The 26,200-nt window shown below is 28.0% G+C and overlaps 5 protein-coding genes across 5 annotated transcripts; 3 read left to right on the top strand and 2 right to left on the bottom strand.

The window, feature by feature from the left end:
• Positions 1 to 1,153: 1,153 nt before the first annotated feature.
• On the bottom strand, positions 1,154 to 4,541 carry LOC124927492 (protein PTST homolog 3, chloroplastic). Its single transcript, XM_047467909.1, has 2 exons — positions 4,305 to 4,541; positions 1,154 to 3,491 (listed from the first exon to the last, which is right to left on the bottom strand). Exon 2 carries the CDS (start codon positions 3,193 to 3,195, stop codon positions 1,291 to 1,293), a length of 1,905 nt encoding a protein of 634 aa, XP_047323865.1. The 5' UTR covers positions 3,196 to 3,491; positions 4,305 to 4,541; the 3' UTR covers positions 1,154 to 1,290.
• A 1,166-nt stretch (positions 4,542 to 5,707) lies between these two features.
• LOC124926120 (SKP1-like protein 1B) lies at positions 5,708 to 6,555 on the bottom strand. The gene is made up of 2 exons (XM_047466290.1): positions 6,195 to 6,555; positions 5,708 to 6,072 (listed from the first exon to the last, which is right to left on the bottom strand). The coding sequence occupies exons 1-2, from the start codon at positions 6,492 to 6,494 to the stop codon at positions 5,899 to 5,901; spliced, it is 474 nt and encodes a 157-aa protein (XP_047322246.1). The 5' UTR covers positions 6,495 to 6,555; the 3' UTR covers positions 5,708 to 5,898.
• A 3,890-nt stretch (positions 6,556 to 10,445) lies between these two features.
• LOC124923763 (heavy metal-associated isoprenylated plant protein 26-like) lies at positions 10,446 to 11,019 on the top strand. Its single transcript, XM_047463734.1, has 2 exons — positions 10,446 to 10,553; positions 10,654 to 11,019. Exons 1-2 carry the CDS (start codon positions 10,464 to 10,466, stop codon positions 11,017 to 11,019), a joined length of 456 nt encoding a protein of 151 aa, XP_047319690.1. The 5' UTR covers positions 10,446 to 10,463.
• A 1,351-nt stretch (positions 11,020 to 12,370) lies between these two features.
• LOC124928113 (proline-rich protein 4-like) lies at positions 12,371 to 12,832 on the top strand. Its single transcript, XM_047468642.1, has one exon. The coding sequence runs from the start codon at positions 12,371 to 12,373 to the stop codon at positions 12,830 to 12,832; it is 462 nt and encodes a 153-aa protein (XP_047324598.1).
• An 11,151-nt stretch (positions 12,833 to 23,983) lies between these two features.
• LOC124928183 (STOREKEEPER protein-like) lies at positions 23,984 to 25,997 on the top strand. Its single transcript, XM_047468712.1, has 2 exons — positions 23,984 to 25,108; positions 25,859 to 25,997. The coding sequence occupies exons 1-2, from the start codon at positions 24,063 to 24,065 to the stop codon at positions 25,887 to 25,889; spliced, it is 1,077 nt and encodes a 358-aa protein (XP_047324668.1). The 5' UTR covers positions 23,984 to 24,062; the 3' UTR covers positions 25,890 to 25,997.
• Positions 25,998 to 26,200: the final 203 nt, after the last annotated feature.

Raw genomic sequence — 26,200 nt, 5'->3', positions numbered from 1 at the left:
GCCCCTTGACAAACCATCTAAGTTCTAAAGTTTCACAATTCTTTAAATAACTCAATTCTCCTTGTATTCTTGAACATATTCCTCCATGTTTTTTCCTTCTATAGTTGTCGTGTATAAAAAATTAATATTAGTTCACTCCAACTACGATAGATAAACATAATAATACTAGAATCTAAAACAATATAGTCGCACCATTGAAAATGTTGTGTAACATTCTTTCCTTCATTCATGACCAATGATACATTTTCACCAATGTCATCTTCCTACCTAAAATTAGAAAAACTCAATGGCCTCATGACTATTATCCCTTGGTAGTGTACATTTCTAATTATATATCTCCACCTCGAGTTGTGTTGTGATTCATTTGAATCACTACTTATGTCTCAATTGTGTATTCCAGCTTTGTCAAACTTCACATATAGACTTAACTTAACATTATCTCAACATTCTTCCGGACAAACTTTATACACTTTAACATCATCTTGAAATTCAATAAAGATTTATTTATTTGTCTTTTGGTTCTAGTTTTTCTTTATTCAAATGTACATATGCAACACAGCCACAGATTTATTTTGATCAGAATATGAATTAGATAAACCAATCTATAGATGAATGGGTGTTTTCAAACTAACTAAGAGCAATTGATGAACTTGTATTGATCAACAATTGCTTCTCCGCCATTTTGTTGAAGTTTCAGTTTCCCTTAAACGAGAAGTGCCTTGCAATTCTGGAAGCCTTTCCCTATTTATTTGAACTCCGAGTTCACGTAATCATAACATTTATCCTAATTTCTTGAACCTAGTTTGGTTTCCCTGAACCTGCAATATTCCATTGACTTGGGATGATAGCAACATTGGAGGAATACAATTTGACAGTTAAAAGATACTGTTTAAAGTTCAGAATATGACTTGTTTTAGATGGTTTATTGTGAGTGCCAAGTATGAATGATGGAAATGTTCTTCAACTTTATCATAACACGTGTTGTAATTTTTTATCAGAAATTTTGTTGCCTACTATTGTACTGTTATTGTTGGTTCAAATGCAATCATTTTTTTGGTAAAGCTGTATGTTTTATTTACCTTAATCTCATCTAGCTAATATAAGCAAAAATGTAATTTAGCCCTAATCACATCCATCTATTCAACAAATCAACAATAATGAAACAAAAACAGACATAAGAAAATTTGAAGAATAATCTCTGCAGTTGGATATAAAACATTCATCTTCCATAGAAATATGAGAAATGATCAATAGATACTTTACATCATATACAAAAAAATAAAAATTGAATTATCTTTTCCCTACTACTTGGAGAATGTTATTCTGTATATGACCCCTTGTAAGTACTTGTCTATTAGGATCAAGTTTCCAGTACCCATCAACAATAAACTTAATTTCATATATTCCTGGGTAAAGCCACAATACTGTAGTCCAGAGTTGTCCAGATCTCAATTTACTACTTTCTGATGGTAACTGATCCATCTTAACTCGATGGTGCCAGCCATTGAAGCTACCTGCGAGCTCAACAGTACTAGTTTCTCCATCGACGTGAAACTGAATCTCAACCTCCTGCAAATCAGAAAGGGTTTCTTCGGCAGATTGTAATTCTGCATCTTTCTCTAAAATAAGTTGTTGTGCTTCCTTAATCTTTAACTCAGTCTCAGATTGTAGTGTAGATAAGGCAAGCTGTTCTTTTTCGATCAGTTTCTTCAATCCCGCTAGCTCCATCTCCTTTTTACGCAGCATGAATTTAAGATGTTCAAATTCTGCTGCTTGGCTGCTGTCTTCTCCATTCTCATGATCATTATTATAATACCAATTTTCAGGATGGCTTGTCGAATCAACAAGAATATTTGATGTTATTCCATTCACTACCTTTGGAACAGATGATAGTGGTTCCAATCTTGCTACGATTTCTGAGTGATCATCTTTCATGTACTCGTCACTAGCAGCAATTTCGTTTTCTTTCAGTTTCAATTCTCCTCCATCTTGGTCCTCCTCCAAACATGTCTCATCATTTGGAGATTTTGATATGCTTTTGGAACCAGATGAAGAAATATCAATGTCCTCATCTAGAGGGTGATGGTTTTCACTATCCAAATAGATATCTTCAGGAACATTTTCACTGTCAAAAAAGCTGTCCTTAGCAACATCTTTTTCATTGTCCTGATGACAACTAGGGAAAACATCAATGTTAACACCTTCATCATTTTCACTCTGTAAAGAATCACATTCATGAATTCCAATATCATCTTCATTCCTTAAAGAAGTGATGTTTGCAACAACAGCTCCCACTTCATCATTTTGAGTTTGCAAAGACAAGTCTGTTCTTACAATATCTGCATTATTGCTACTGGATTCCAGGAGGAAAGAGACTACTTTAGTCTGTGATGAAAAATCTTCTAGGACAATTCCATCTTCATCTTTTACACTTGGCAAATTAGAAACATCCTTACAAAACTCTTCCTGTTCACCACTACCAGTTTCACTGCGTAAATACTCATTGGCAACATCTCCCTCTTCGTCGTGTTCAATATGTAAAGGATATTTTTTGACATCTATTTCCTTGTCAGAATTAGAAGAAACAGCAACACTTGCTTCATTTCCACCATGTAACAAAATGTCACTGTTCAAAGACACATCTTCAATGACATCTCTCATTCCATGAATTCCACTTTGTAACAAAATGTCTTTGGTTGAATCTCTTACTTTCTCACCCTGTTCGTTCACAACATCATCAGCGTTGTCTTCTACTTTCTCACCCTGTTCAGTTGTGAAGCTTTCCTTAGTGTCAAACTCATTTTTGTCAGTCTCTGCTGATGTTGCCAGAAGATCCCTTAGCATTTTGTATCCTCTTCTTCTGACAATGTTTGCAAGGTCCTGTCTCCCATGATGAGAAAGCTCCTTCATAGAAGGAACATGACCCTCAGGAAATCCAAAATCATTGACAAACTCCCGAATATTCTTGCAGAGATCAGCATTGGTCATAACCTTCTTTGTAGTCCCAGCTTTCTTGACTGAGGAAGCAAATACTGTGTGAAAGTGGCGGTGGCGCAGCGGCGGGATGTTGTAGGAGAAAATAAGGCAGGTTTTGGGAAGAGCTTTGTGAAATGGGAGAAAACAAAAGGGCGGAGAAGGGCACAAGTTTGCCATCAGGAAGGAAGTAGTCAGTTCTAGTGAGGGAACTTCAATCATGAGAGGTGAAAAACAATTGATGCCAGAGCCCCCAAGACAATGGTAGCTCAAGTGATTTTCAGTATTTTAAATAATTAATTTGATATTGACTCCAGATTTCAAGATAATACGAAATCAGGTGGTTAAGTTGTGTCTACAGTATTCGATTTGTTTGAGCCCTTTCTCTGTTGCCAGCTGGTGGCACACATTCTACCACATACATTTTAACCCTTAAAATTGAAGTCCTGCTAAGAGAAATTATTCCAAAGTAGAAACGCCTTCCAAAGAGCACCAGTATCCGCTATTCACTTGAATTCCTGAAAAACACACACAAACAAAACATCAATGTTCATCATAGACCAAGCTCTATTCTTTCTTTATTTATTTTCCTACAGACCTTCATCAATGTTTTAAAGAAACCATTAATTATAGTATTCAAGTGTCAATAAATAATCGACGTGGGATGCTTCTTAAGTTAGCTTTACAACATTTTAAAAAAAATACACTAGATCTAGGGCAGACCAATAGCCAGGGCCACCATTGATGCCAATTGCCAAGGCTAACCATAAATCTTAACTCAAGAATAATCACCATCCTCACCAAAATATCAAAACACGGGAATAGCACAGTATCAAAGTCAAGACGCATGGATGACTATCCAACCCATTCAACAAAATCACTTCATTGCATTTATATCATGGTATCAAGTCATCATTATCTCACGATCTCATCAATTCGAAACACGAATCAAGCTCGTGGCATTCAAACATATTTATCACAATCTCATCATTCTTAACTCAAGCTCGTGACTTTCTAACTAGGAATTGTATCAGCCTTAATTTTCTCGACAATTTGGCTTCAAATTCATTCATCATCAATAAAAACATTTCCTAATTAATTAAATGAAAAACACTACCTATTAACTTCAGCATGCACACACATTGCTACCGTTCAAAAACTGTCATGGGCAATTTGTTGCAAACAGTTTATAAAATCCAAATTGAGACATAATATTTCAGAACATCAACATTTCAGCAAGCTGAAGCACATTCAGAACTCTCAATCGATAGATCATAATCAATGAAACGTTGTTCATTCAATTCAGCAATAAAGAAGTAGGATCAGTGCACCTGATGCTGAAACTAGTACGTCTGACTCGGAGGTGAAGAACCCTTTTGTGCTTGAACTCTCTCGAGCCTCTGATGCAGCCCCGCAAACGAGAACTGGAACTGGAACTGGATTCAATGTATTAACTGTAGCTACGACTGAATCTATGAAAGGAAATAGATAAAAAGTAAGGATTCAATTTCAGGATTGTGCCGTCGATTGAAAAAGATAAAAGGGTAACCAGAATAAGAGGTTACGGAGACCCGGACAGGGAGAAGAAGGAGAGTCGAGGTTAGGGTTTTAGGGTGGGCGTGGGTAGATGTGTTGGGTGACCCGACCGCACCGAATGGGTTATGTCTCGTTTGGTATAATTTGATTAAAATTCCAATGATAATAGTTTTTTTTATAGGTTTTTTTATGGTTTTAAATTCATATTATCGCATTAATATAGTTACAACTATCAAAATCGCTTAATTTATCTATTAAAATATTTATTTTTACTTTGCATTAAATTTTAATTTTAAATACAAAATAATATTTTAATAATATATCTTAAACAAATTTTAAAAAAACCCATATTTTTATTGAACAAACCCATAAATTTTTTAAAAAAAAAACATTAAAAGAAGTATAGACATCAATATTTGAATCTAAAGTCTTCTATATTTCTTCGTATGATATTATTTGAGTATATATCATCTTAGCTACCACAATCTATTCTTGTTTTAATTGAGTTTCATCTTGTCCACCATAAAAACAATATGTTAAAGAAGGTTTTTTTTTTTTATTTGGTTTGAATTAAGTAAAAACAAGACATTGCCTTAATTATTTGGAGAATGGAAAAAGAAACAAAGAATTGGTCTGGCACAAGTCCCCTTCCAAGTTCTGATAGAAATTAGGTCCGGCACAAGTCCCCTTCCCAAGTTCGAGAGAAAAAGGCCCAAGTTCGAGAGAAAAAGGAAGATGCTTTCTTTCTGGGACCATCCGAAACAATCTCACACCAAAATTGGTCTTCATTTTTCTAATTCTAGAGAACACTCTAGCGGGTTTCTTTCGAATCCATAGGTGATGATAGACAATGGTGCCAAACAAAGAAGATTCATGGTGCAAGAAAAGCTTATGGGCATTCTAAAACAATATGTGCAAAAGACTCATTCTTCAAGAAGAAGAAACCATTAGAAACATAGCAACTGAGCAAGAATTAGAACAGAAAACAAAAACTTTGAGTAGAAACAATCATACATAGTGAAAACAAACCCATAACAGTTGAAACAAAGAAATCACATCCTTAAAAGATGTCATGATTTTGGCAACAGTGTAATGGTTAGAAGACCCATAATTGAAAACCATGTCTTGTTTTTGAACACAACAAAGATCTGTCAAACTATGAAAACTGCAATCAAGTAATGCACTACTACTATTGATATTGCTAGAACAGAAGAAATCAGAACCAGATAATAGCATTCATTCATTCATTCATAATCCAACCCCCATCATCATCATCATGATCTCTTTCTGGGTAAAAGATGTTCAAAACAGGTTATCAAAAGCAAACATTTACTAACTTACTAGTAGTACTAATATTGAGAAAGGAGATATGAATGAATAATATATCATTCATTCAAATGCCCATGCATTCTCTCTGCGAACTTCATCTTCTTCCTCTGGAGTAAAATCATTCTTGATATTAAACGTCTTCCTAATCTCCTCTGGAGTCTTCCCTTTTATCATATCAGCCACTGTCTGGCATGTCAAATCCAACAAGCTCTTGATGTTCAGGTAATTTGCTGCCTGCAATTCATACAAATTACAAAAATAACTAGGTCAAACAAAAACAAACAAACAAACAAACAAACAACAAAATTGTGGATCGATTCTCGAATAAAATAGACAATAAGATGTGAAGATCTAACCAAGATGAGGTCAAAGAGAGTGCCCTGATCTACTTTAACGAAATCAGCATCGAAGGTTTTAAGATCTTCTTCGACAGATTTGTCATCGGATTTGGGAGATTCGACATGCTTCTTACAGTATTCAATCACCTTAGCCATGATCTTGCTTGTGACGTTAGGAAGAGGAATGACGGTATCAGCGCAGTCGTCTTCGATCATATGTTTAATGGTTTGAGATTCCAAAGCTACAGATTCTTCAACCTCGAATGTTTCGCCATCGGAACTCTTGAGCATGATCATCTTCATCGTCGTCGTCGACATCTCTGCAAAAAAGATTGATTGATTGATTGTTGGAGATAATGAGGAACCCTAGTTTCTTGAAACTTATAGAAAGAGGGGAAATATAATGGTATGTTGTGTATATATATATGTAAGAAAATAGGTGAAAATCCAAAACGGGAGAGGCTGTTTTTTTTTTTGTTTTTTTTTTAAGATCAGCAAAAAACACGCAATATTTGTCTTTTAATTTTATTTTATTTTATTCAATTTTAATTTTTATATTTTAAAATAAATATAATAAAAATAATTTAAATATATATTATTTATATTAGTAAAATATTATTTAGATATATTAATTTTTTAAATTAAAAAAAAATATATATTCTATATATTAACTTCTTAAATTAAAAAAATTATTTAATATTCTTAACTTCCTAAATTCATACAAAATAAAATTAATTCAGGTTTATTTATTAAATTAAAAAATAAAAATAATATTAGTTCAATAATATAACTATTTCAATTTAAACAATATAATAATATTTTTTAACTATTTATTTATTTTTTATTTTTGGAATATTTGTTTTATAATCGTTTTTTTAATCTCGATTATCACGATTTTTCAAAATATTTCAAAAATAGTCTACAACATTTGTATTGAAAATAATATTATAAATTATTTATAGTTTTAACTAATTAAATGACATTCTTACCTTGTTTTTTTTTTAAATAAACTAATTAGTTTTACAAAATATTCTTTTGCAAGGGAGGAACTTGAGTTTCAATAGTCTGAACATAATATATTATTATTAACTTAGACATGTTAATATGGTAGTTTAATAATATATATTTATTTTAAAAGATTAATTCATTATAAATGAGTTATTTAAACAAAATAATAAACATTAAGAACTTGCATTAATAAAATAATATATATATGAGGATAAAAAGTTCATTCGATTTTTGAATATGTAAATGATTTTTATTAGAACGAATGAAATATAATAAGATATATATAATTAATAAATTGAATTTATGCATTTAAAAATAACTTAACAAATTATTGTTAAATGGTATGCGAATTCAAACCAGCATCATCATTATTGGTACTTAGAATCTCATTCATGTCATTGGAAGAGTGTATTTGGAGAATTGAAAATGCATGAATATCTTGTTTAGTCACATTAATTTCATTTAATATTTAGACAACTATATATATTACATTAAAAATATTTGATTTCTTTCTTTCATTGACGAAGGATTTGAAAAAGAAATGAATGATATTCATGATCATTTTAATTTATCCTTCCATTAAATAAAAATGACAATTGAATGCCACTGAATTTATTGAAGAAAAAGTCTACCTAAGTAATTAATTATAACAATTCATTCACTCCCTTATTTTAATTTCAAAACAAAAAAAAAAACATTTCACCCTAATTTGTTTATCATTCTTTTTGTTTACAATATGCAAATTCTCCTTATTCAATTAATTCAAAAAAAATTATTATTGTAAATTCAGACTTAAGTCATTCAAAAATTATCTACACAGTCTCTACCGATTAATGTTGTATATGAACACACAAATTGAGCTAGGTTTTGTTTTAATTATTTGAAAAACTCAAATTCAAAAAAAAAGCATTTCACTCTATTAACTAAAATTTTAAATTAACATTAATTTTAAATTATTTTTATTTTTATTTTATCATTATATATTAATACTCTTTAAACATTTTTACCAAAAAAATATTATCAACTACTCAAAATCATTCCAATAATTATTTTTCAAATAACCTAAGTTTGTTTACAAACTCTTATCCAAACCAGACCTAATATAAGACGGTAGTATAACAAAGAAAATTGTGAATATCATATATGCAGGGCGAATCAATAGAGGGGCTAGCAAAAAAAAATATTATTAATTTTTTTAACAGGAAAAACGTAACAATAAATTCTTAATTTTTTTTAATTTAATTCATTATCTGTTTATTTAATTATTAAGAAAATGTTAAAACTTACAATTATCCAATGATTTTATCTAAAATTTTCTCATTATATTTGTAAGGTTATCCCATTTTTTTTCAAATTCATTTTAACTCAATTCATGGATCCGTCCCTATATTTATATATGTTATCAATCATTTAATTATTTAAAAGTTAGATGTATTACCGTTGCAATATTTGACTAATGACATTATGAAATATATAATTTTACTGATTTTTATTAAATTATTTTGTTATTAACTATTTTAATTATCTTCACACAAATAATTAAAAAGTCATTTAATTTCTTAAAAATATATATATTTTGAAAAATACATTTATTTCATGTAATATTTCTTCACTTACAACAAGGCCTTGTTGTAAGCCCATGAGTTAAGTTAGGGCATACCATTATTTCAATTAAAATTGTTTTACAAGCCCACCATGCATCATAATTATGTAGAGCTAACTTAATTATGTTTATTTTTTTTCCCTGTAAGCTTTACTTGATAAAAACTAAACATAATTTCTTTATGCAAGTTAATTATTGAATATATTTGTATTTTTCAGCCTAAATACACATATTAAAAAAACTTCAATAAGCTACCTATATATATATATATAATACAACAATTAGGCTATAGATCTATTGTTGCTGGCTGGTCGGTCATGGATGTATATATTAATCTATATAATATGTTAATTAATATTAAAGTCAACTTTTCTTTTTAACAAAATTAACAAAAAAAAAATTAAAAGTCAACGTTGTTTCCTTAAAACATGCATAAAGTAGTCAATGATGTAACTATTTTTTTTTATTATTAATATAACAATCTTCATCTATAATCAATCAAGGTTGTTTATTTTAGATTATACGTACATATTAATATAGATATATAATAATAATATATACTTAATAATTATAATATATATATATTTAAGAACATTGACTTTATTATTATACTTGTATGCAAATGCATTAAGACATGTAATTCCTTATATGGATCCAAAATTAAAATTATGATGGATTTAAAAAATAGTTTGAAGTTTAAAAAAAGGATTAAGTTAATATTTTAATTAATAGTGAATTATATTGAACTTTTTTTTAAATTAGAGGGTAATATCATTTTTTTAAACTATGGGTTATGCTTCTCCTTTGGAGTGCAATTAATCTCTGTAGGATAATTACCTAACTTACCAACACATTTAACCATTTAATAGGCGCATAACTTGATGTCTGACATTCTCAAACTTAAACCTTAAGAAGGCGGAAGATATACATTTATTATTACCGTTACGCTAGAAGATGGGATAGTGTCATCTTCTTGTAAAAGCATAATCATAATGTAAATCGTTACTAATTATAATTGTTTAATTCAAACTTGATCTATCAATGTTATGAAATCACATTTTGTTGGTAATTAGAAATGAATGGAAGAAATTCATTTTAAGTTGTTATTATTAGATAAATTAAATTATTTGATTAATTTGATAATAATTTTTTGTAATAACTTGTAGTGTTGTTTTAATTAATACATAAACAAATTATATATTATTCTTAAGAAAAAGAAAATAGAATATAGATTTGGGTTAACCAGATTGGCATTAAGTCTGATCCTGACATTTTATTTTATTTTATTTTTACTTACGTAGAGATGTGAACTCCATAGTTTTTTTTTTTGTCCACTCGATTTATACATCATTTTTATTTTATTTTTAAAAAATCATTGTAATTTTTTGTTTTGTTTAAGTCCTTCACAATTCCAATTTGTAAGCGAAATTATAATGTAAGATAATAATTAATTAGTCTTATGGGAAATGAAGCCAGGGTCGGTGGTAGTGATTGGGATTCCAAAACAATAATTAAAATAAATTCTTCCATTTCCCATGCCAGCCAGATTTAATCAAATACTGATAATTATGCATAATTAATTAATAAACTAAGATATATAATAGTTTGTCAATTTGTTATAAATAGAGCAAGAATTGTATGTAGGCTTAAATATTATCTATCATATAGAATATAACATGGGCGCTTTGGATCATCTCTCCCACATTTTTGATTGCTCTTCCGGTTGGGGAAATAGAAGAAGGATCAATAAACTAAAGCACTTTCAGGCTAGTTCTAATTAATTATTTCTCTTTTTTCATTAACCCGATCGATAAATAGTTAAATTTGATACATTTAACCAATTTAGTATGTAAATTGAATTTATAGACGGTGGAGATGAAGATGTCTATAGATTGTGAAGGTTGCGAGAGGAAAGTGAGGCGGTTGCTAGAAGGAATGAAAGGAGTGACGTCGGTTGAAATCGAGCCGAATAAGAGTAAGGTTACGGTGGTAGGTCATGTTAACCCGACAAGAGTGGTGGCGCGTTTGGCTTTCCGAACCGGGAAGAAGGTTGAGATATGGCCTTATCTCCCTTCCGACGTCGTTTCACATCACCACCACGACTCATACTCATCCGTCCGCCACAACCACCACGACCCGCCCAACCTTCATCTCCCCCGTGCTACCTCCACTGAGGTCCGTTACACCGCCGCCTTTAGTGACGACAATACCGCCGCTTGCTCAATTATGTAACACATCAATCTTTTTGTTCATTATATATTTTTCAATTCAGCATCTACTCATGATTTTAATCCTAAATCCTCTATTTATTTTTTTTTGTAAAATAATAAGGGATTTAATCAATTAAATTCCTCCACTTGTATTAGATTTTAGTGCCACAAAAAATAGCTTCTAATAGAAGGTTTATTCACATGTAACAATTATGGGCTCTAAATATGTTAGAGCATTTTTCTTTATTTAAATTTAATTATTTTTATATGCATAAATAACTAAATATTTAAAATATAAATATAAATTTCAATCAGAACATTATTAATATGAAACTATGAAACTTATGTTGTTTGATTTTTTTTTTTTTGTTTAAAATAAAAATAAAAATATTGAAAGAATACTCTTGCACATGGGAGAAGGCAATTATTAAATTTTGACATGATCTAGAAGACTAGAAAAACGAAATATATAATTGGTTATATAATTGGTTATGTTTGAAAACACTTATAAATGGAGTTGAGCTGGGTTTAAATAAAAATTATTATTAAATGTATTTATATATATATATATAATTAAGGTAAATTTCATACCATTATTTAATCTAAATCAATATTAATATTAATATTTGAAAAAAATATATTATTGATAAATTTAAAAGAAAATGATTTAAACCTAAATTCCAATTCCGAATTAAAGTATTTCCAATCCATCCTTCACCAAACAAAAAAATAGACTTAATTATATAAGATGGCCGTGTTTATAGTTGAGTTTTCATTTAATAAATGAAATGAGAAATATGACGGGCTTTAATAAGGTAGCTAGCTAACATGAGTGACACCTAATTAAATAGTAAATGTATAATAAAAAATTATAAAAAAATATAATTGAGTTAAAAAGATATAGACATGACATGAGGTAAATAAAAAATATAATAAAAAAATCATAAAACATAAAAATAAGAATAAGAATAAAACATGTCAACTAGGGAAAATTTATCCATTTTTTTCGAATGAATCTTTAAGAACGTTATAGTAAGCATTTAAAATATCAAATCAATTACGATTATATCTCAAATAACTCATTTTTCTTATCAAAACAATATGTTTATTTATTTTTGGATAAAGTCCACCCAAATTCTTAAAAAAAATAAGATCAAACAAGCTTATAGGTGTTAATTGATTACACAAGAGTAAGTGGGAGTTTTAATAAATGGGTTTGTCGGCATGCCTCACAATTAGCTAGCTATATATGTTTCCTTAATTTATAAATAACTTACTTCATAAAAGGCTTGATCATCGTCATATCTTCTCATTCTCATGATCAATTGCATGCACACACTCATTCCAAATTAATTAATTAAGAGAGTTTGATGATGAAGTCGCCTCCTAATTCCCTTCTTTTTCTTGTTGCGTTGATGTTTGCATTGGTGGCGGCTCAAGCCGCCACCGTCGACAACAAGAAAGGGTTGGAGGCATCGGCCTTCCTGTGGCCGCCGACTCCACCCAAGAAATTAATATACTCACCTTTGCCTACCTTCACCTTCCCTTCCGTTCCAATCTACAAACCTAAGCCAAAACTAGTTCCCATTCCTACAATTCCAATCTACAAACCCGAGCCAAAGCTAGTTCCAATTCCTACAATTCCAATTTACAAACCCGAGCCAAAGCTAGTTCCTATTCCTACGATTCCAATTTACAAACCCAAAGTAAAGCTAGTTCCAACTCCAATTCCAATTTACAAACCCAAGGTAAAGCTAGTTCCACCTCCAATTCCAATTTACAAGCCAAAGCTTCCCATTTATAATAAGCCTCCTATCTATATTGGCAACCCATAAGCTGCCCAACTTTGGGCCATTCCCACCCTATCCTCATGCTTAATTATCTAAAGCCCCAATTAGTTATTGTTCTTACTAATTGTGCTACTTAATTATTGTGTAATAAGGTCTAAGAGCCATGGTGAGTGAAGTTGCACAATTGACAGAAAAAAATAGAAACATAATTAAGCATGTAATAGTTTGTTTGTTGAAGTCATTGTTTGGCTACTTTTCTTGTTATATATATATATATATATATATATATATATGCTATTGTTTTGTGTTATATGCATGGGTGTAACATTAATTAATGTTTTTATGTTACTACTACATATTACATATTGCATGTTGATTTTCCTAATTTAGCTAAGCAAGACAGATACACAATCTTTAATTAATTGCATGTTCTTTAATAATAGCAATGGCTAAGCAAAGTACAAGAGTAACACTTAATAAGATACTCATTTTAACCTTTGCAATGGAATTGATCAAAGGCTTCAAAAAGTGCTCAAAGTTTATCGTTCCTACATTATTAAAATTGCGTCAATCAAATTTCAAATCGACGAGAGTTAAAGTGTGCATAAAAAAAATATCAAGAAAATTAGATAAAGGTAATTTTTTTAAATTAGATAAAAATAATAATTTATTAAATAAAAAATAAAAAAATAAAGATAAAGTCACACTTGTACCGTAATATATATATTTCCGGGGTATTGAACCATCCTATACCGAATCATCAATTTAAATCGAAAATATATGATACATATAAAATAATTTGTTTATATAATAAAAACCATTGATCAGTAATCAAATATAAAGTTGTTGTAAATAATAGAGATATGGATGACAATTCTAATCTTCTCGTAGTTTTTTATTCGAATTGCCCTGTTAGGGTCAATTTTTCGCAAGTTTGACCGGGGTTGATATTTGTGTCCAGTGTCTTGACTACGTCCGATCTCATCCTGATTCTGCCCTCGAACACTAATAAACTCAATTAAATTTATAAGATATTTTTAAAAAAAATTATCCATACAAAATGATATAAATAAGAGTCATTTAAGCTCAACAACAAAAATATTATAAGAATTGAAAAAAAACACACAACACAAAAGTGTTCACCAATGACCAAAAAAGAAACAACTAAAAGAACAAAATTTAATGAGTATGGAATATGGATGTTTACGAGAATATCAATAAGTTTTTCGACCTCCTCAACTAGATTGTCATAATAATAGAATTATGAATTAAATTCATCGGTCGACAACGATCACTAGATGCTCCATGATTTCTTTTAAGCCAAATGGAGCACAAGAAGATAAGCGGGATGGGGGGCCAACAACTTAGACCACCGAGCCCATTATCTCTATCAATACTTTCCAACAACTAATGATAATGATAGATTTCGGCATAACCCATTGAAAACTCTTCATTTTCCTTAATAAGCTCTAAAACGCAAACACTCATTCACAATGTAAGAGTAAGTGAAACATTGTTCCATAATAAGCTTCAAATCGCAATCACCCCATCATAGTGTAAGAGCAAGTGAGACGATGAATTCGCCTTTTTATACAATTTTACAACGACTCGCTATAATGCACCATTTTTTTCATGCATCTATGATACATCAATATCCTTTAATGCATTATACTCCATCCAAAAAATGAGATATTCGATGGGAACTTAAAATCTCACAACTTATCCCATATGAGATCGTAAAGAGTATTCTCCGTAATTAAAGAGTAACATATTGACTAACCTTAAATTTATTAATATCTTGACAACATAAATATTACACGAAAAATGATTCACTTTTTTACACCCACCAGTTTCAACACTTTATCGTGTGAATCTAACTATTTAACATTTAGTTTTTCTCCTATACCTGATTCTTATTTCAAAACCATTAGAACTCGCGTCAAACATATTATTGACTGCAACATCCTACCAATAGCGATCGAATTTAAATGAACAAGATTATCAATATATTTATTTATTCTTCAGTTTATTTTTTTTATAATAATGTTTTTTTAATATATTATAATTTATATAATATTAAAAATCGTTTTATATATATATATATTTTTTTTTAGAGAATATGGTGCTCTGCGGGGATTTCCGAACCAAACTGGGCGAAGATGTTTGTAAAAAAGATCTCCCGAGTAAAATTAGTAAAATTGAGTGGAATGATAAACTCATTCCCTGCTTCAATGTGCCTATGTGTCATCCCTAATTTGAGATTTTTGAAGGAATTTGCCACAAGAAAAACGGGTTAACTCTTTGAATTGTTGGAGTATCACTAGTAAACTCTTGCATAATGTGACTTAGGAGTTGTTAAATAATTTATGAATATAACAAAATAAAATAAACATGTAAAAAAAATAAAATAATATTCTGCCAAAAAGTTGTCACAGGTATGTTACCTTTGAGTCAAACTTATAAGTATAGGATATTTTAGAAACTTTTAAAAAGTTGAGGTAGCTATTTTATAGTTTTATATAAGTCTGAGGTAAATATTAGAAGAAAAATTGAAATTAAGAAGGGAGATTGAGCGGGAGGACGATCCTTGAAACTCTCCAAAACCTCAAATCATGTCAGCCGTCCATTTTGAAATCAGAAAACACACCTTAAGCATTTATAAGGAAAATATAAGAAAAACACACCTTGAAATTGCCTTTAAAAAATAAAAATATAAAATATAATTTAAGATAATCAAATTTAAAATTGTTTAATACTAATAACTATTATAACATTAATTAAAATTGTGTCAAATAAAACTTAAACTTTAATAATATTTAAAGGTATGTCTCACGTGAAGAAGAGTTAAAGGACAAACTCATTTATTATGACATAAAAATAATATAAAAAAAAAAAAATCTATTAGTACTCTTAAATTTATAAATAAATAGGTTATATATAAATCATAGAAAATTATGAGATAAAAAATAATTTTGTTTGTCTCAAATATACATAGTTTTTATAAAAATAAAATATGTATCTCTTCATGGTTCACCTAAAACATGGTTTAGTGAAAAATAAATTATTTACATAATTTTTTTTAAATCTATTTTAATCTAATAATAATAAAAAATAAAAATATCACAAATAATAACTTTATATTTTCTTCAAATAACCCTTCAAATTTTCGACTTGATTTCAATTAAAAATTTAAATATAAAAATTTAATTTAATAAGTTAATATATATATATATATATATTTAGAAAAATGAGAAAATGAAAGAAAAGAACAAAAGTACAAAAGTACAAAACCAAAAAAAAAAACAATAAATTATAGGCTACAGGTATCAATCAATCAATCTATCTATCTAGTTAGTGAATATTATATTAGTAGGTTTAGGGTTTCATGCCGCGATGAAGATGAACTAAGAAAATGTTGTGGCTTCGGAATAAATCTTTAAATTATTGTTTAAAAAAAATAAAGTTAAAATCTTTAAGACTATATTTTTTTAATTAAGTAATCAAGAAAGAAAATCAACTCAGATCTTAGATTCAAAACCTCTCCCTAATTCAAGATCAAGATATTCATATTTATCCTCATCTAAGCTCTCATTTTCCAATTTTGTTCAAGTGTTCAAGATCAAACACAATTTGAAAATAAAAAAGTTTTAAATTTTTTATATAACTATAATCTAAAATAAATCATGCCTACAATAAAATATGGATACTTCAAGTCCTATTAGTTTCACTTTCAAGAAATATTTTACATATCTCTTTATCATTATTTCCTATCATGTTAAAAGAGAAAATAGTTGCAACAAATAATTTAAAGACAGATTTTTCTTTTTCTGTCTTTAAATATTTAAAAACTAATTAGAATAAATTTAAACTTTGTACTTGCACAAACAGCTTTGTATCAAATCCTAAAATTTGTAAAATAAACTATTTTCTTGAAATGCTAAAAATAGATTTGTGCGTTTTGAATTTTGGTTATCAAAATTCAAATTATCTATTCTAAACAAGAATTCAGGTTGACGGATAAAATTTAAATCCTACCCTCATAAATTAATTAAACATTAATATATTATTTATCGATAAAATTATGATAAAGTATATTATGAATTGTGTAATAAAGTTTTTCATTAAATATTTTCTTTTCTCATTTATATTTTAGTTTTTTCAAATTTGTTTTATAAATCTTCATCATTAGGATTTAGTTATTCAATTCTTTAATTCTATTTAAATAAAAATAAAAATAGAAATTACAGGTGAAAATATAATTATTTAAAAAGTAATATATAAAAAAATAACATTGTTAAAGTTTGTCAAAATGATCATTTTGACTTGGGAAATGACCACATTCCCCTTAATGGGCTTATACGGTCAAATTCATTTATTCGCCTTATATTCTTCCCTCCCATTCTCCAACTCAACAATAACATCGACGCTATGTTCTTCATCAACATGAAAAACCACATCTTTTCGGCGGTTGAAGAAAATGTATGTTAATGTGCATTTTTTTAGCTAGTGACCTGATTTGTGAAGATAATGACAACAAATTTCCGCGTATTACAATGCCTGAGGATTGCAATGTTTTGCGTATACAAGCATTGCGTTCCGTGTATTACGTTCATTGTATTGCAATGTTTTGCGTATTAAACTATCATTTCATTCTACATTTCATTCTACATTGACAGTTTCCAAACAAAAACGAGATTTTTGTTGGAACTTTTAATTTCATACATTTTTTTAAAGAAATCGGGATGGAGTCCGTTGGAGATGCATAATAAATGTAGCTAATATTAAAATTGAGAGATAGTTAGAGAAAAACTTATTGTTAATCTCTAAGTCAATCGGTAAGAGTATCTATGAGAAGATCTTGTCTCCCCTCCTCTTCAATAGAAAGTTGTTTATTTACGAGAATTCTTTAAACAATTTGATTAAATTTTAGACGAAAACAGTATGTCATTTTAGCCTCTTTTTTCTTAGAGATCTCAAAAAAATATCAATAAGAGTATGATAATTTTTCATTTCAATGGGGTGCCACGGATCAATTCAGAAATTGATTTTATTTTTATCATTACCAATTGTAAAAATGAGATGGGGTGGAGCTTCTCTTATGTTTTAGTGATAAAACCCCATAAATTTTCTTTTTTCTTCTGAGGAATCCATTCCCCATTTTGAATTCCATACTAGACGACCATAGGCTTGCGTTGTCGGTAAGAAATCTCCACTACCATTTACAAAAGAGAGAAGTGTTGAAAATGGAGTAGTCTTTGATTTCGAGTTTGTCATCAACAACTTCAAACTTCGTTGTGTTCCATTTCATTAAGTGAGTGATTTTAGAAGAGTGGGACACAACTTCAAACTTCGTTGTGTCCCATTTTATTAAGTGAGTGAATTTAGAAGAGTTGGAGTTGTACCAAATAAAACTCATAATGATTGTGTCAATTATGCTTGCACCCATGTTGGTATATGGAAGATTGAAATAATGAATGTTGGACGTGTAGCGAGAGAGTTTTTAATGAGGACCAATTTATCGCCCTTTAGAGAGAAGTTTGTTCTTCCAAATTGTCAGCTTGATTTCCATTTTTTCGATGATAGGATTTCAATTCTCCTTTAAACTGAATTTGGCGCCAAGAGGGCAACCGAGATACATTGATGGAAGAGAACCGATTTTAAACTTTAGATTGTAATCCAATGACTAGGTGTAAACACTGAAATTTGTCTTTTGTAGGTTTATTAAAACGAGTGTCTTCTGCAAAAATTTAGTGAGATATGTAGTTGGATTTATTCGTCGTTCTCATATTAATTACCATGAAAAAAATAGCGTTAATGACTCTCTCGAATAGTTTCGACAAACCTTTCATAACCATCGTAAAAAAGAGAGTGACAAATGATACTATTGTTTTAGTCTTCTCGAGCTTTTTAAAAACTTAGACACTTTGTTGATAATAAAAATTGAGAACTTAAGTTCAGTAACACAAGTTTTGATCCACCTCCTTTGTTTAATTCCAAAACATATTCTCTTTGATCTAAACTGAGACACCCTGTCCTTTTTTTAGTAATATAGTCAATGCCCTCGTTTATTGTACAATCAACACATCTTAGTTAATTTTATTTTTTTATCATTTGTCATGATGAAAGATGTTTTTGATACATATTCAATATTTGTCTTCCTCTGTTTGCTTAACCTAAAATTGCATAAGATATCATTTTCCAAAAATATATCATTGAACACATTTATGAACATGAGTGATTTGCTACTCAAAAATTCAAATAGCTGAAACATAAATATATATACATATAATTTATTTAGTTTTAACAATGAGTTAGAATAATTTATGTAAATACATGTAATATATTTGTTAGTTACATCCTCTAAATGGTAAGTATGAAAGAATTCTTATTTTTTATGTTTAATAAAACTCTATTAAGAGTTAACAAAATTTTGTTAATATGCTAAAATTTTAAATTTTAAAAATTTATGAATGAAAGATAAAAGAATAAAATCTATTGTTTTTCAATTCATAATTTTTTTAAATTATTAAACTTGAGTATATCAATAAAGTTTGTAACTCTTAATAGAGTTTTATTAGGTATTAAAAATATTTTATTATCATTTAGGAATTGTAACTAACCAATATTATTTAATTATTTTATATAAATTATTAAATTGATTGTTTTATTTAAATAAATTTATTTTTATATATATTTATGTTTAAGCCATATTTGAGTTATTCGAGTAACAAATCACTTATGTTCTAAATGTATTTCATCATACATTACATTACGGAAAAATGAGACCTTATTTAGTCTCAGGTTTGGAAAACAGATAACAGATGACGACAAATATGGATATAAACACATTTGTCATTAAGGGAAAAAAATATTTAATTAAGATGTTAGGTATATTTGTGATTGCATAAGGTTTCATTTTCCCAAAATATATCATTGGACACATTTATGAACATGATTGATTTGCTACTCAAAAATTCAAATAGCTGAAACATAAATATATATACATATAATTTATTTAATTTTAACAATGAATTAGAATAATTTATGTAAATACATGTAATATATTTGTTAGTTACATCCTCTATAAATGGTATGAAAGTATTCCTATTTTTTATGCTTAATAAAATTCTATTAAGAGTTGACAAACTTTTGTTAATATGCTAAAATTTAAAATTTTAAAAATTTATGAATGAAAGATAAAAGAATAAAATCTATTGTCTTTCAATTCATAATTTTTTTTAATTACTAAACTTGTATATTAACAAAGTTTGTAACTTTGAATATAGTTTTATTAGGTATTAAAAATATTTTATTATCATTTAGGAAACGTAACTAACAAATATTATTTAATTATTTTATATAAATTATTAAATTGATTATTTTATATAAATAAATTTATTTTTATATATATTTATGTTTAAGCTATATTTGAGTTATTCGAGTAACAAATCACTTAAAACCGATGACGACAAATATGGATATAAACACATTTGTCATTAAAGGAAAAAAGATTTAATTAAGATGTCAGGTATATTTGTGATTTATGTGATCATATGTAGCATATAAATTAATAAAAATTGTAAAGCGTGGAGACCTTGGGGCATTATAAATTTTTGTATGATATATATAAAATCAACTATTTAAATAAAAAAAATAATGATTTATTTAGTTAAAAGGAAAATAAATATAATAAATAAAGATAGAAAATATATATAATTTTATTTTATTTGAATAGAGATAATTTTAATAAATACTGCTCTCACTCAACTTATTTGATATTCTCACTGATAATCGATGCTGATTTGATACTAGATTTTTGTATTTTTTTTTAGGGAATTTAATTTTTATAATTTTTTTTTATTATTAAATCACTAATTTTATAAACAAAATATATTTATTTTATTTGAATTAAATTTAATTTTTTAATTAAAAAATAATTTTCATAATTAAACTAATTAAAACTCAAATAATTTCCTCAATTATCAAACAAGATTGGTTCTAAATAAAAACAAGTTCATAATAAATACAAAAAGATTTTGTTTGAAACACTATGTATACAAGTTATTTGTTAAAGTTCAAAGCATGGTCCTAGTATATATTTTTTATATTAAAAATAAGAATTAAGGATAATGAAATTTATTATATGTGATGAATGTGTTAGGACTTTAATCACATTATTCCATTTAATAAATGAATAACACAATATAAAAACATTCTCAATTGTAATTTTTTTTATAATAGAAAATCAATGCAAATGTATATGCATCATCTTGATTGAGCAATTGGCAAATATTGATTGATTGTCAACTCCTTCTGTGAGGTAATTGGATTTTATTTTTCCCTATCTCCAAAAATAGAGTACCATTATCTGATAAGCTAAATAAAGAGTTATTCTTCTGAGAGATCCGATGAAAACATAACCAGAAAGTCAGCAAAACGACGTAAAAAACGAAACTGAATGAATCAATTGGGAACGATTGCTTCTGGTGTTCTGCCTTTTTTGGTTGTGTGGGATGAACAGTTATCCAAACATCACAATTAGTTTCAAATTCTTTTAATAAAATCAAATATAAAAATATTAATATGTATTATATAATATATTATATTTATAAAATAAAAAATATTTACATAAAAAATATTATAATTTGTAATGAAAAAAGTTATTTGAATTAAAATACATCATTTATTTGAATAAGCTTAGATCAGAAAAAAATAATGATAATTAAAAATAATAAAAACTCAAGAAATGACACAAATATTAGTGTAATACATTAAACTTTAAAAAAAATCAAATCGAATTTGTGTGGGTCATATAAAAGTTCAAACACACCATAATTAAATACTAAACTTTAGTATGCTCTATCTTTTTTCTTTATATGTTAAGTTTTTTTCTTTTTAACTAAATAAATCATTTTATTTATTTTGTTTAAATCATCACAAATAAAATTTATTTTAAATAATACAAATTTTAAAAACTTATAAACAAAAATTTGAAATAAATAAATTAAAAGCTAATTTAATACTTAAAAAAATAAAAAGAAAATTTATCCACTTCCAAAAGGTCTTAATTAAATTTAATAATAATAATTTTTCTTGTATATTAAAAATGAGAATTTATTATGACGTGATGAATGAATCATAGGACTTTAATCACATTTGTTCTATTTCATAATTGAATAACACAAGATTAAATCATTTCAATTATAATTTTGTTATAATAGAAAATCAATACAAATATATAATGTATACATCACCTTTATTGAGAAATTTGCAACTCCGAGTAATCAATTGAATATATACCAATATAATTAAATCTAAAAATATTGATAGAATATATTATAAAATAAAAAATATTTACATCACCAACCAAAAATAACATAATTTATATTGAAGAAAGTTATTTAAAAAAAATATATTTGATTATTTGAATAAACTTTGCTACATATATTAGACTTTGAAAAATCAAATTAAATCAAATCTGTGTAGGTCATATAAAATGATCAAACACACATAATTAAAGATAAATATCATAATCTAAAATTAAAACACATGTAACTTAAAAGAAATAACTCAAAACATGAATGTTTAGAAAAAAATAAACTAATAGAATGTGATCCTAATCGACAAAATACTCTAACATTTCCTTTCAAATCATACATAAATAATTAATTAAACATTAATACATTATTTATCAATAAAAAAATGATAAAATATATTATGAATTGTTTTATAAAGTTTTTCATTAAATCTTTTCTTCTCTCACTCCTATTTTAGTTTCTTCAAATTTGTTTTTATAAATCTTCCATTATTAGGATATGGTTATTCAATTCTTTAATCCTATTTAATTTATCAGTTTAAACAAGAAATAAAAAGTAAAAAAAAAAGAAATTACAGGTGAAAATATAATAATTTAAAAAGTAATATATCAAAAAATAATCTGAAGAATCTTGAGATTATTTTTTATATTCCTATTTTTAATTATTATATCTTCACCAAAAAAAATAGACTTTATTATATAAGATGGTGTGTTTATAGTTGAGTTTTCATTTAATAAATGAAATGAGAAATATAATGAGGGGCTTTGATAAGGTACCTAGCGTGACACCTAATTAAATATACATAGGACCTTGTTTGATCTTTTTTTTTTTTTAATTCTCACACCATTAATTTGTTATCCATATTTTTTATTTATTTTAAAAAAAGATGTTTTTTGCTAATTTTAAATTTGGTCCAAAGTTATTTGGATGATTGCAATGTTTAAATTTCTTCGAATTAGTTTAGAATTAAAAATCAAATAAAATTTTAAGTTTTTTATATTTATGATTTTACAAAAATAAAGTGAATTTATATTTTTATATTTAAAAAATATCTTTAAATATAAAAAAAATATAACTTGTTCTAATAAATAAATTGATAGAACATTTAAGATTAAAATTTCAATTAATTCAAATTTACATTTATTTTTATTTGAAATTGTGAATTCAATATTTTATTTACATTTTTCAAATAAATATATTAGGATATTATTTGTTTCCTCTAGACCGAATAGACTAGAGGAGAAATTTGACTTTCAAATATTTTTTAGAACTTGCTTTGTGCCCTAGTTAAAAGAAAAGAAATTTGAAAATTCAATTTGAAAGTCTGAAAATGTGAGAGCGGAATTAGTGTTGATTTGACGAACATTTGAAAGTTCGAGGTCACGAGGTGGAGGTTGGGTGGTGGGTGGTTTGTTGAGTGTGAGGTCGGAATTAGTGTTGGTATGACAAATATTTGAAAATGTGAGGTCACGGAATGAAGGTTGGGTGGTGTGTGATTTTATATTAATATTAAGTTTAAGATTAAACTTAATTTTATCTAAAATATTTATAAATAAATAATATATTATATATATTTTTATTTGAAATTCAGGTTAGTTTAATAAATAAATAAATAAATAAATGAGTTATTTAAATTATTTTATTAAATGATAGGTGAAATATTTTTTTAAAGTATTAATATTTAATGAAAAGATATTTTTATTTTAAAAATAAAATAAAATATTTATAAATTGATTGATAAACTAAGAATAAGAATGGTAAATAATTTAAACAGTACTTGCCAAACAAACAATGCCTTAAGAGAATATGAAAAGACAAATCGTAATTAATAAATAATCTTGTCACCGCCCTTTTTTTTTTTTTTCCGGTTACTGCAAAAAGGTTATAACCCCCCATCTCTTCAAATCAATCAATCGCATGCATAAACCCTCCTACCGACCGACCGACGAAGAAAGACGATGACGCCAAGAAGAAATCGATCTGTAGCTCAGGCCGACGCCGAGAAAGAAAGACAAGAAGGTTCTTCTGATATGGAATCAGAAGGAGTCGAGGCTACTCCGCCTCCACCAAAGCAACTGGCTTCCGTCTCACAATCCAAAGGGTCCAAAGGGGTAAGTAAGTTTTCTTTAAAGATGATGAAATTTTATCGTACGAAGAAGAAATTTAGGTCTGGAGCTTCGTCTAAGAAGAAAAGGGATAAGAAGAAATTTAGGTTTGGAGCTTCGTCTAAGAAGAAAAGGGATAAGAAGAAGGAACAGGAAGTTGAAGAGGGTCAACTTCTTTCAGTGAATCCAGTAGTAGTAGTCTCTCCCTCTGACACCGATTCCCATTCCGAAGGGATTCCTCAGAAATCTCCTTCAAAAGCTTCTAGTTCAAATTCTCCTTTAAAAAGACCGGTAGATTCCCCCCATGTTGAGGACTCCAAGAGAGAAAAGAAGAAGAAGAAGGAACTTATTACGAAGAATGGAGAATCTGCTTTGAAAAAGCCTCTGTTTCAGAGGTTATGGAGTGAGTCAGATATATGTACACTACTGAAAGGATTGGTTGAGTATGCTGAAGAGAAAGGGATTCATCCTGTTTCGGCAGACAAGAATGGTTTTCACAATTATATCAAAGACTCACTTGATGTAGAAGTTACTATAAGTCAAATGTTTGAAAAGATAAGGAGATTGAAGAAGAAATATGAGACAAATCTTATGAAAGGAAGGAATGGAGTTGATAAAAAATTCTCGACAGCTCACGATTTAGAAGTTTATGAATTGTCAGCAGGGGTTTGGGGGAAAGGTAAAAATGTTGAGGTTAATGCTAACATTGGTTTGAAGAATATGGAGGAGAATGATGATGAGAATCAGGGAGAAGGAAGAGGGTCAAAGATGACGCTAAGGAGTGCTGTGAAGAAAAAGATGATGAAGAAATTAAAAGTGAAGGAGGTTGAACATTTGCTTCAACAACTCGATCTTGAACATAAACGGGCAACTCTTGAGTTCCAAGTCCTATTAAGCAAGTAATCATTTTTACCTTTTCTATTTCAGCAAATACATATCTTCTTCTGTTGTAGTCATTCTTGTATTACCTTTTCTATATTGATCAAGCAAAATGAATTCAGAGTGATGAATCTAATAATCTAATTAATAACCTGGTGATGAAATGAGATTCTACTGTTAGTCTTGAAGTAGTAGAGGTAATAATGCTTGATTGGTTGAATTGAGACATTTAGAAGACACATGATTCTTTTACTCTTTTTTTTGTTTTGTTTTGTTTTGTTGCTTATATAGTTGAAACACACTAAGACTTTGTCATCTGTTTATTGAGTTGAGAGACAGTTAGGAGCCGCATGATTCTTTTACTCTTTTTTGTTGTTGTTGTTGTGTTTTTGTTTTGCTGCTTACATAGTTGAAACATTAAGGCTTTGTCATTTGTTTAGGTGCATCATTAGGGGTTGGTACTCTTATTTAGTGCAAATATATCTTCTTCTACATGATGTTGGTTGCTTCTGATTTAGATGATGATAATGAATGATTCAAGAATTCAACTCAGTTGTTATAGATAGGTTAGACAATTAGAAGAAATAACTTGTTTACCTTTTCATAACCCCAAACAAACAATAGGGTTATTTGAAATAATGAAGTGACCATGGCTGCATTCTTTTAGGCTTTGTTTGTTTGTAGCAGCTATATATTTTCAAGATATATATTATTTAAACTCACATATTGTTCTTCAAATAAGTGATTAATGGAAACTTTTATGTTTACAGCTCCCAGGCCACCAAGACCACCAAGAGATGAGATCCATAAGGCTTTACCCTACTACTAATGTTTTTGGTGTTAAAATGATGGGGAAACACTTATTATCCAACTTTATAATATGATGTTCTTTTAATTTTTGAGGAAATATACATTAAACAATTTGTGTTATTATCTTACTTTTTAATGGCTCATCTTTTATGTTTTGCTTATTCTTTTTTATTATTATTTATATTTAGAGTTTAGGGATATATGGGTTGGACTATCTTCTTAGTTCAAATAATAGGAAGATATATTTTTAAATAACTTATTTACCTTCTCATAACCCCAAACAAACAATAGGGTTATTAAAT

Source organism: Impatiens glandulifera, chromosome 2, assembly GCF_907164915.1.
Source record: "Impatiens glandulifera chromosome 2, dImpGla2.1, whole genome shotgun sequence".
Classification (NCBI taxonomy): Eukaryota; Viridiplantae; Streptophyta; class Magnoliopsida; order Ericales; family Balsaminaceae; genus Impatiens; species Impatiens glandulifera.
Note: the sequence above shows the minus strand (reverse complement) of the source record. Positions and strands in the feature narration are given on the sequence as shown.

Excerpts from the sequence above, each read along its gene's own strand:
- LOC124927492 (XM_047467909.1), bottom strand. The coding sequence starts at position 3,195 with ATGATTGAAGTTCCCTCACTAGAACTGACTACTTCCTTCCTGATGGCA.
- LOC124926120 (XM_047466290.1), bottom strand. The coding sequence starts at position 6,494 with ATGTCGACGACGACGATGAAGATGATCATGCTCAAGAGTTCCGATGGC. Across the intron at positions 6,073-6,194 it reads CTCTCTTTGACCTCATCTTG|GCAGCAAATTACCTGAACAT; the intron begins GTTAGATCTTCA and ends TATGAATTGCAG.
- LOC124923763 (XM_047463734.1), top strand. The coding sequence starts at position 10,464 with ATGGGCGCTTTGGATCATCTCTCCCACATTTTTGATTGCTCTTCCGGT. Across the intron at positions 10,554-10,653 it reads ATAAACTAAAGCACTTTCAG|ACGGTGGAGATGAAGATGTC; the intron begins GCTAGTTCTAAT and ends TTGAATTTATAG.
- LOC124928113 (XM_047468642.1), top strand. The coding sequence starts at position 12,371 with ATGAAGTCGCCTCCTAATTCCCTTCTTTTTCTTGTTGCGTTGATGTTT.
- LOC124928183 (XM_047468712.1), top strand. The coding sequence starts at position 24,063 with ATGACGCCAAGAAGAAATCGATCTGTAGCTCAGGCCGACGCCGAGAAA. Across the intron at positions 25,109-25,858 it reads TTCCAAGTCCTATTAAGCAA|CTCCCAGGCCACCAAGACCA; the intron begins GTAATCATTTTT and ends TTATGTTTACAG.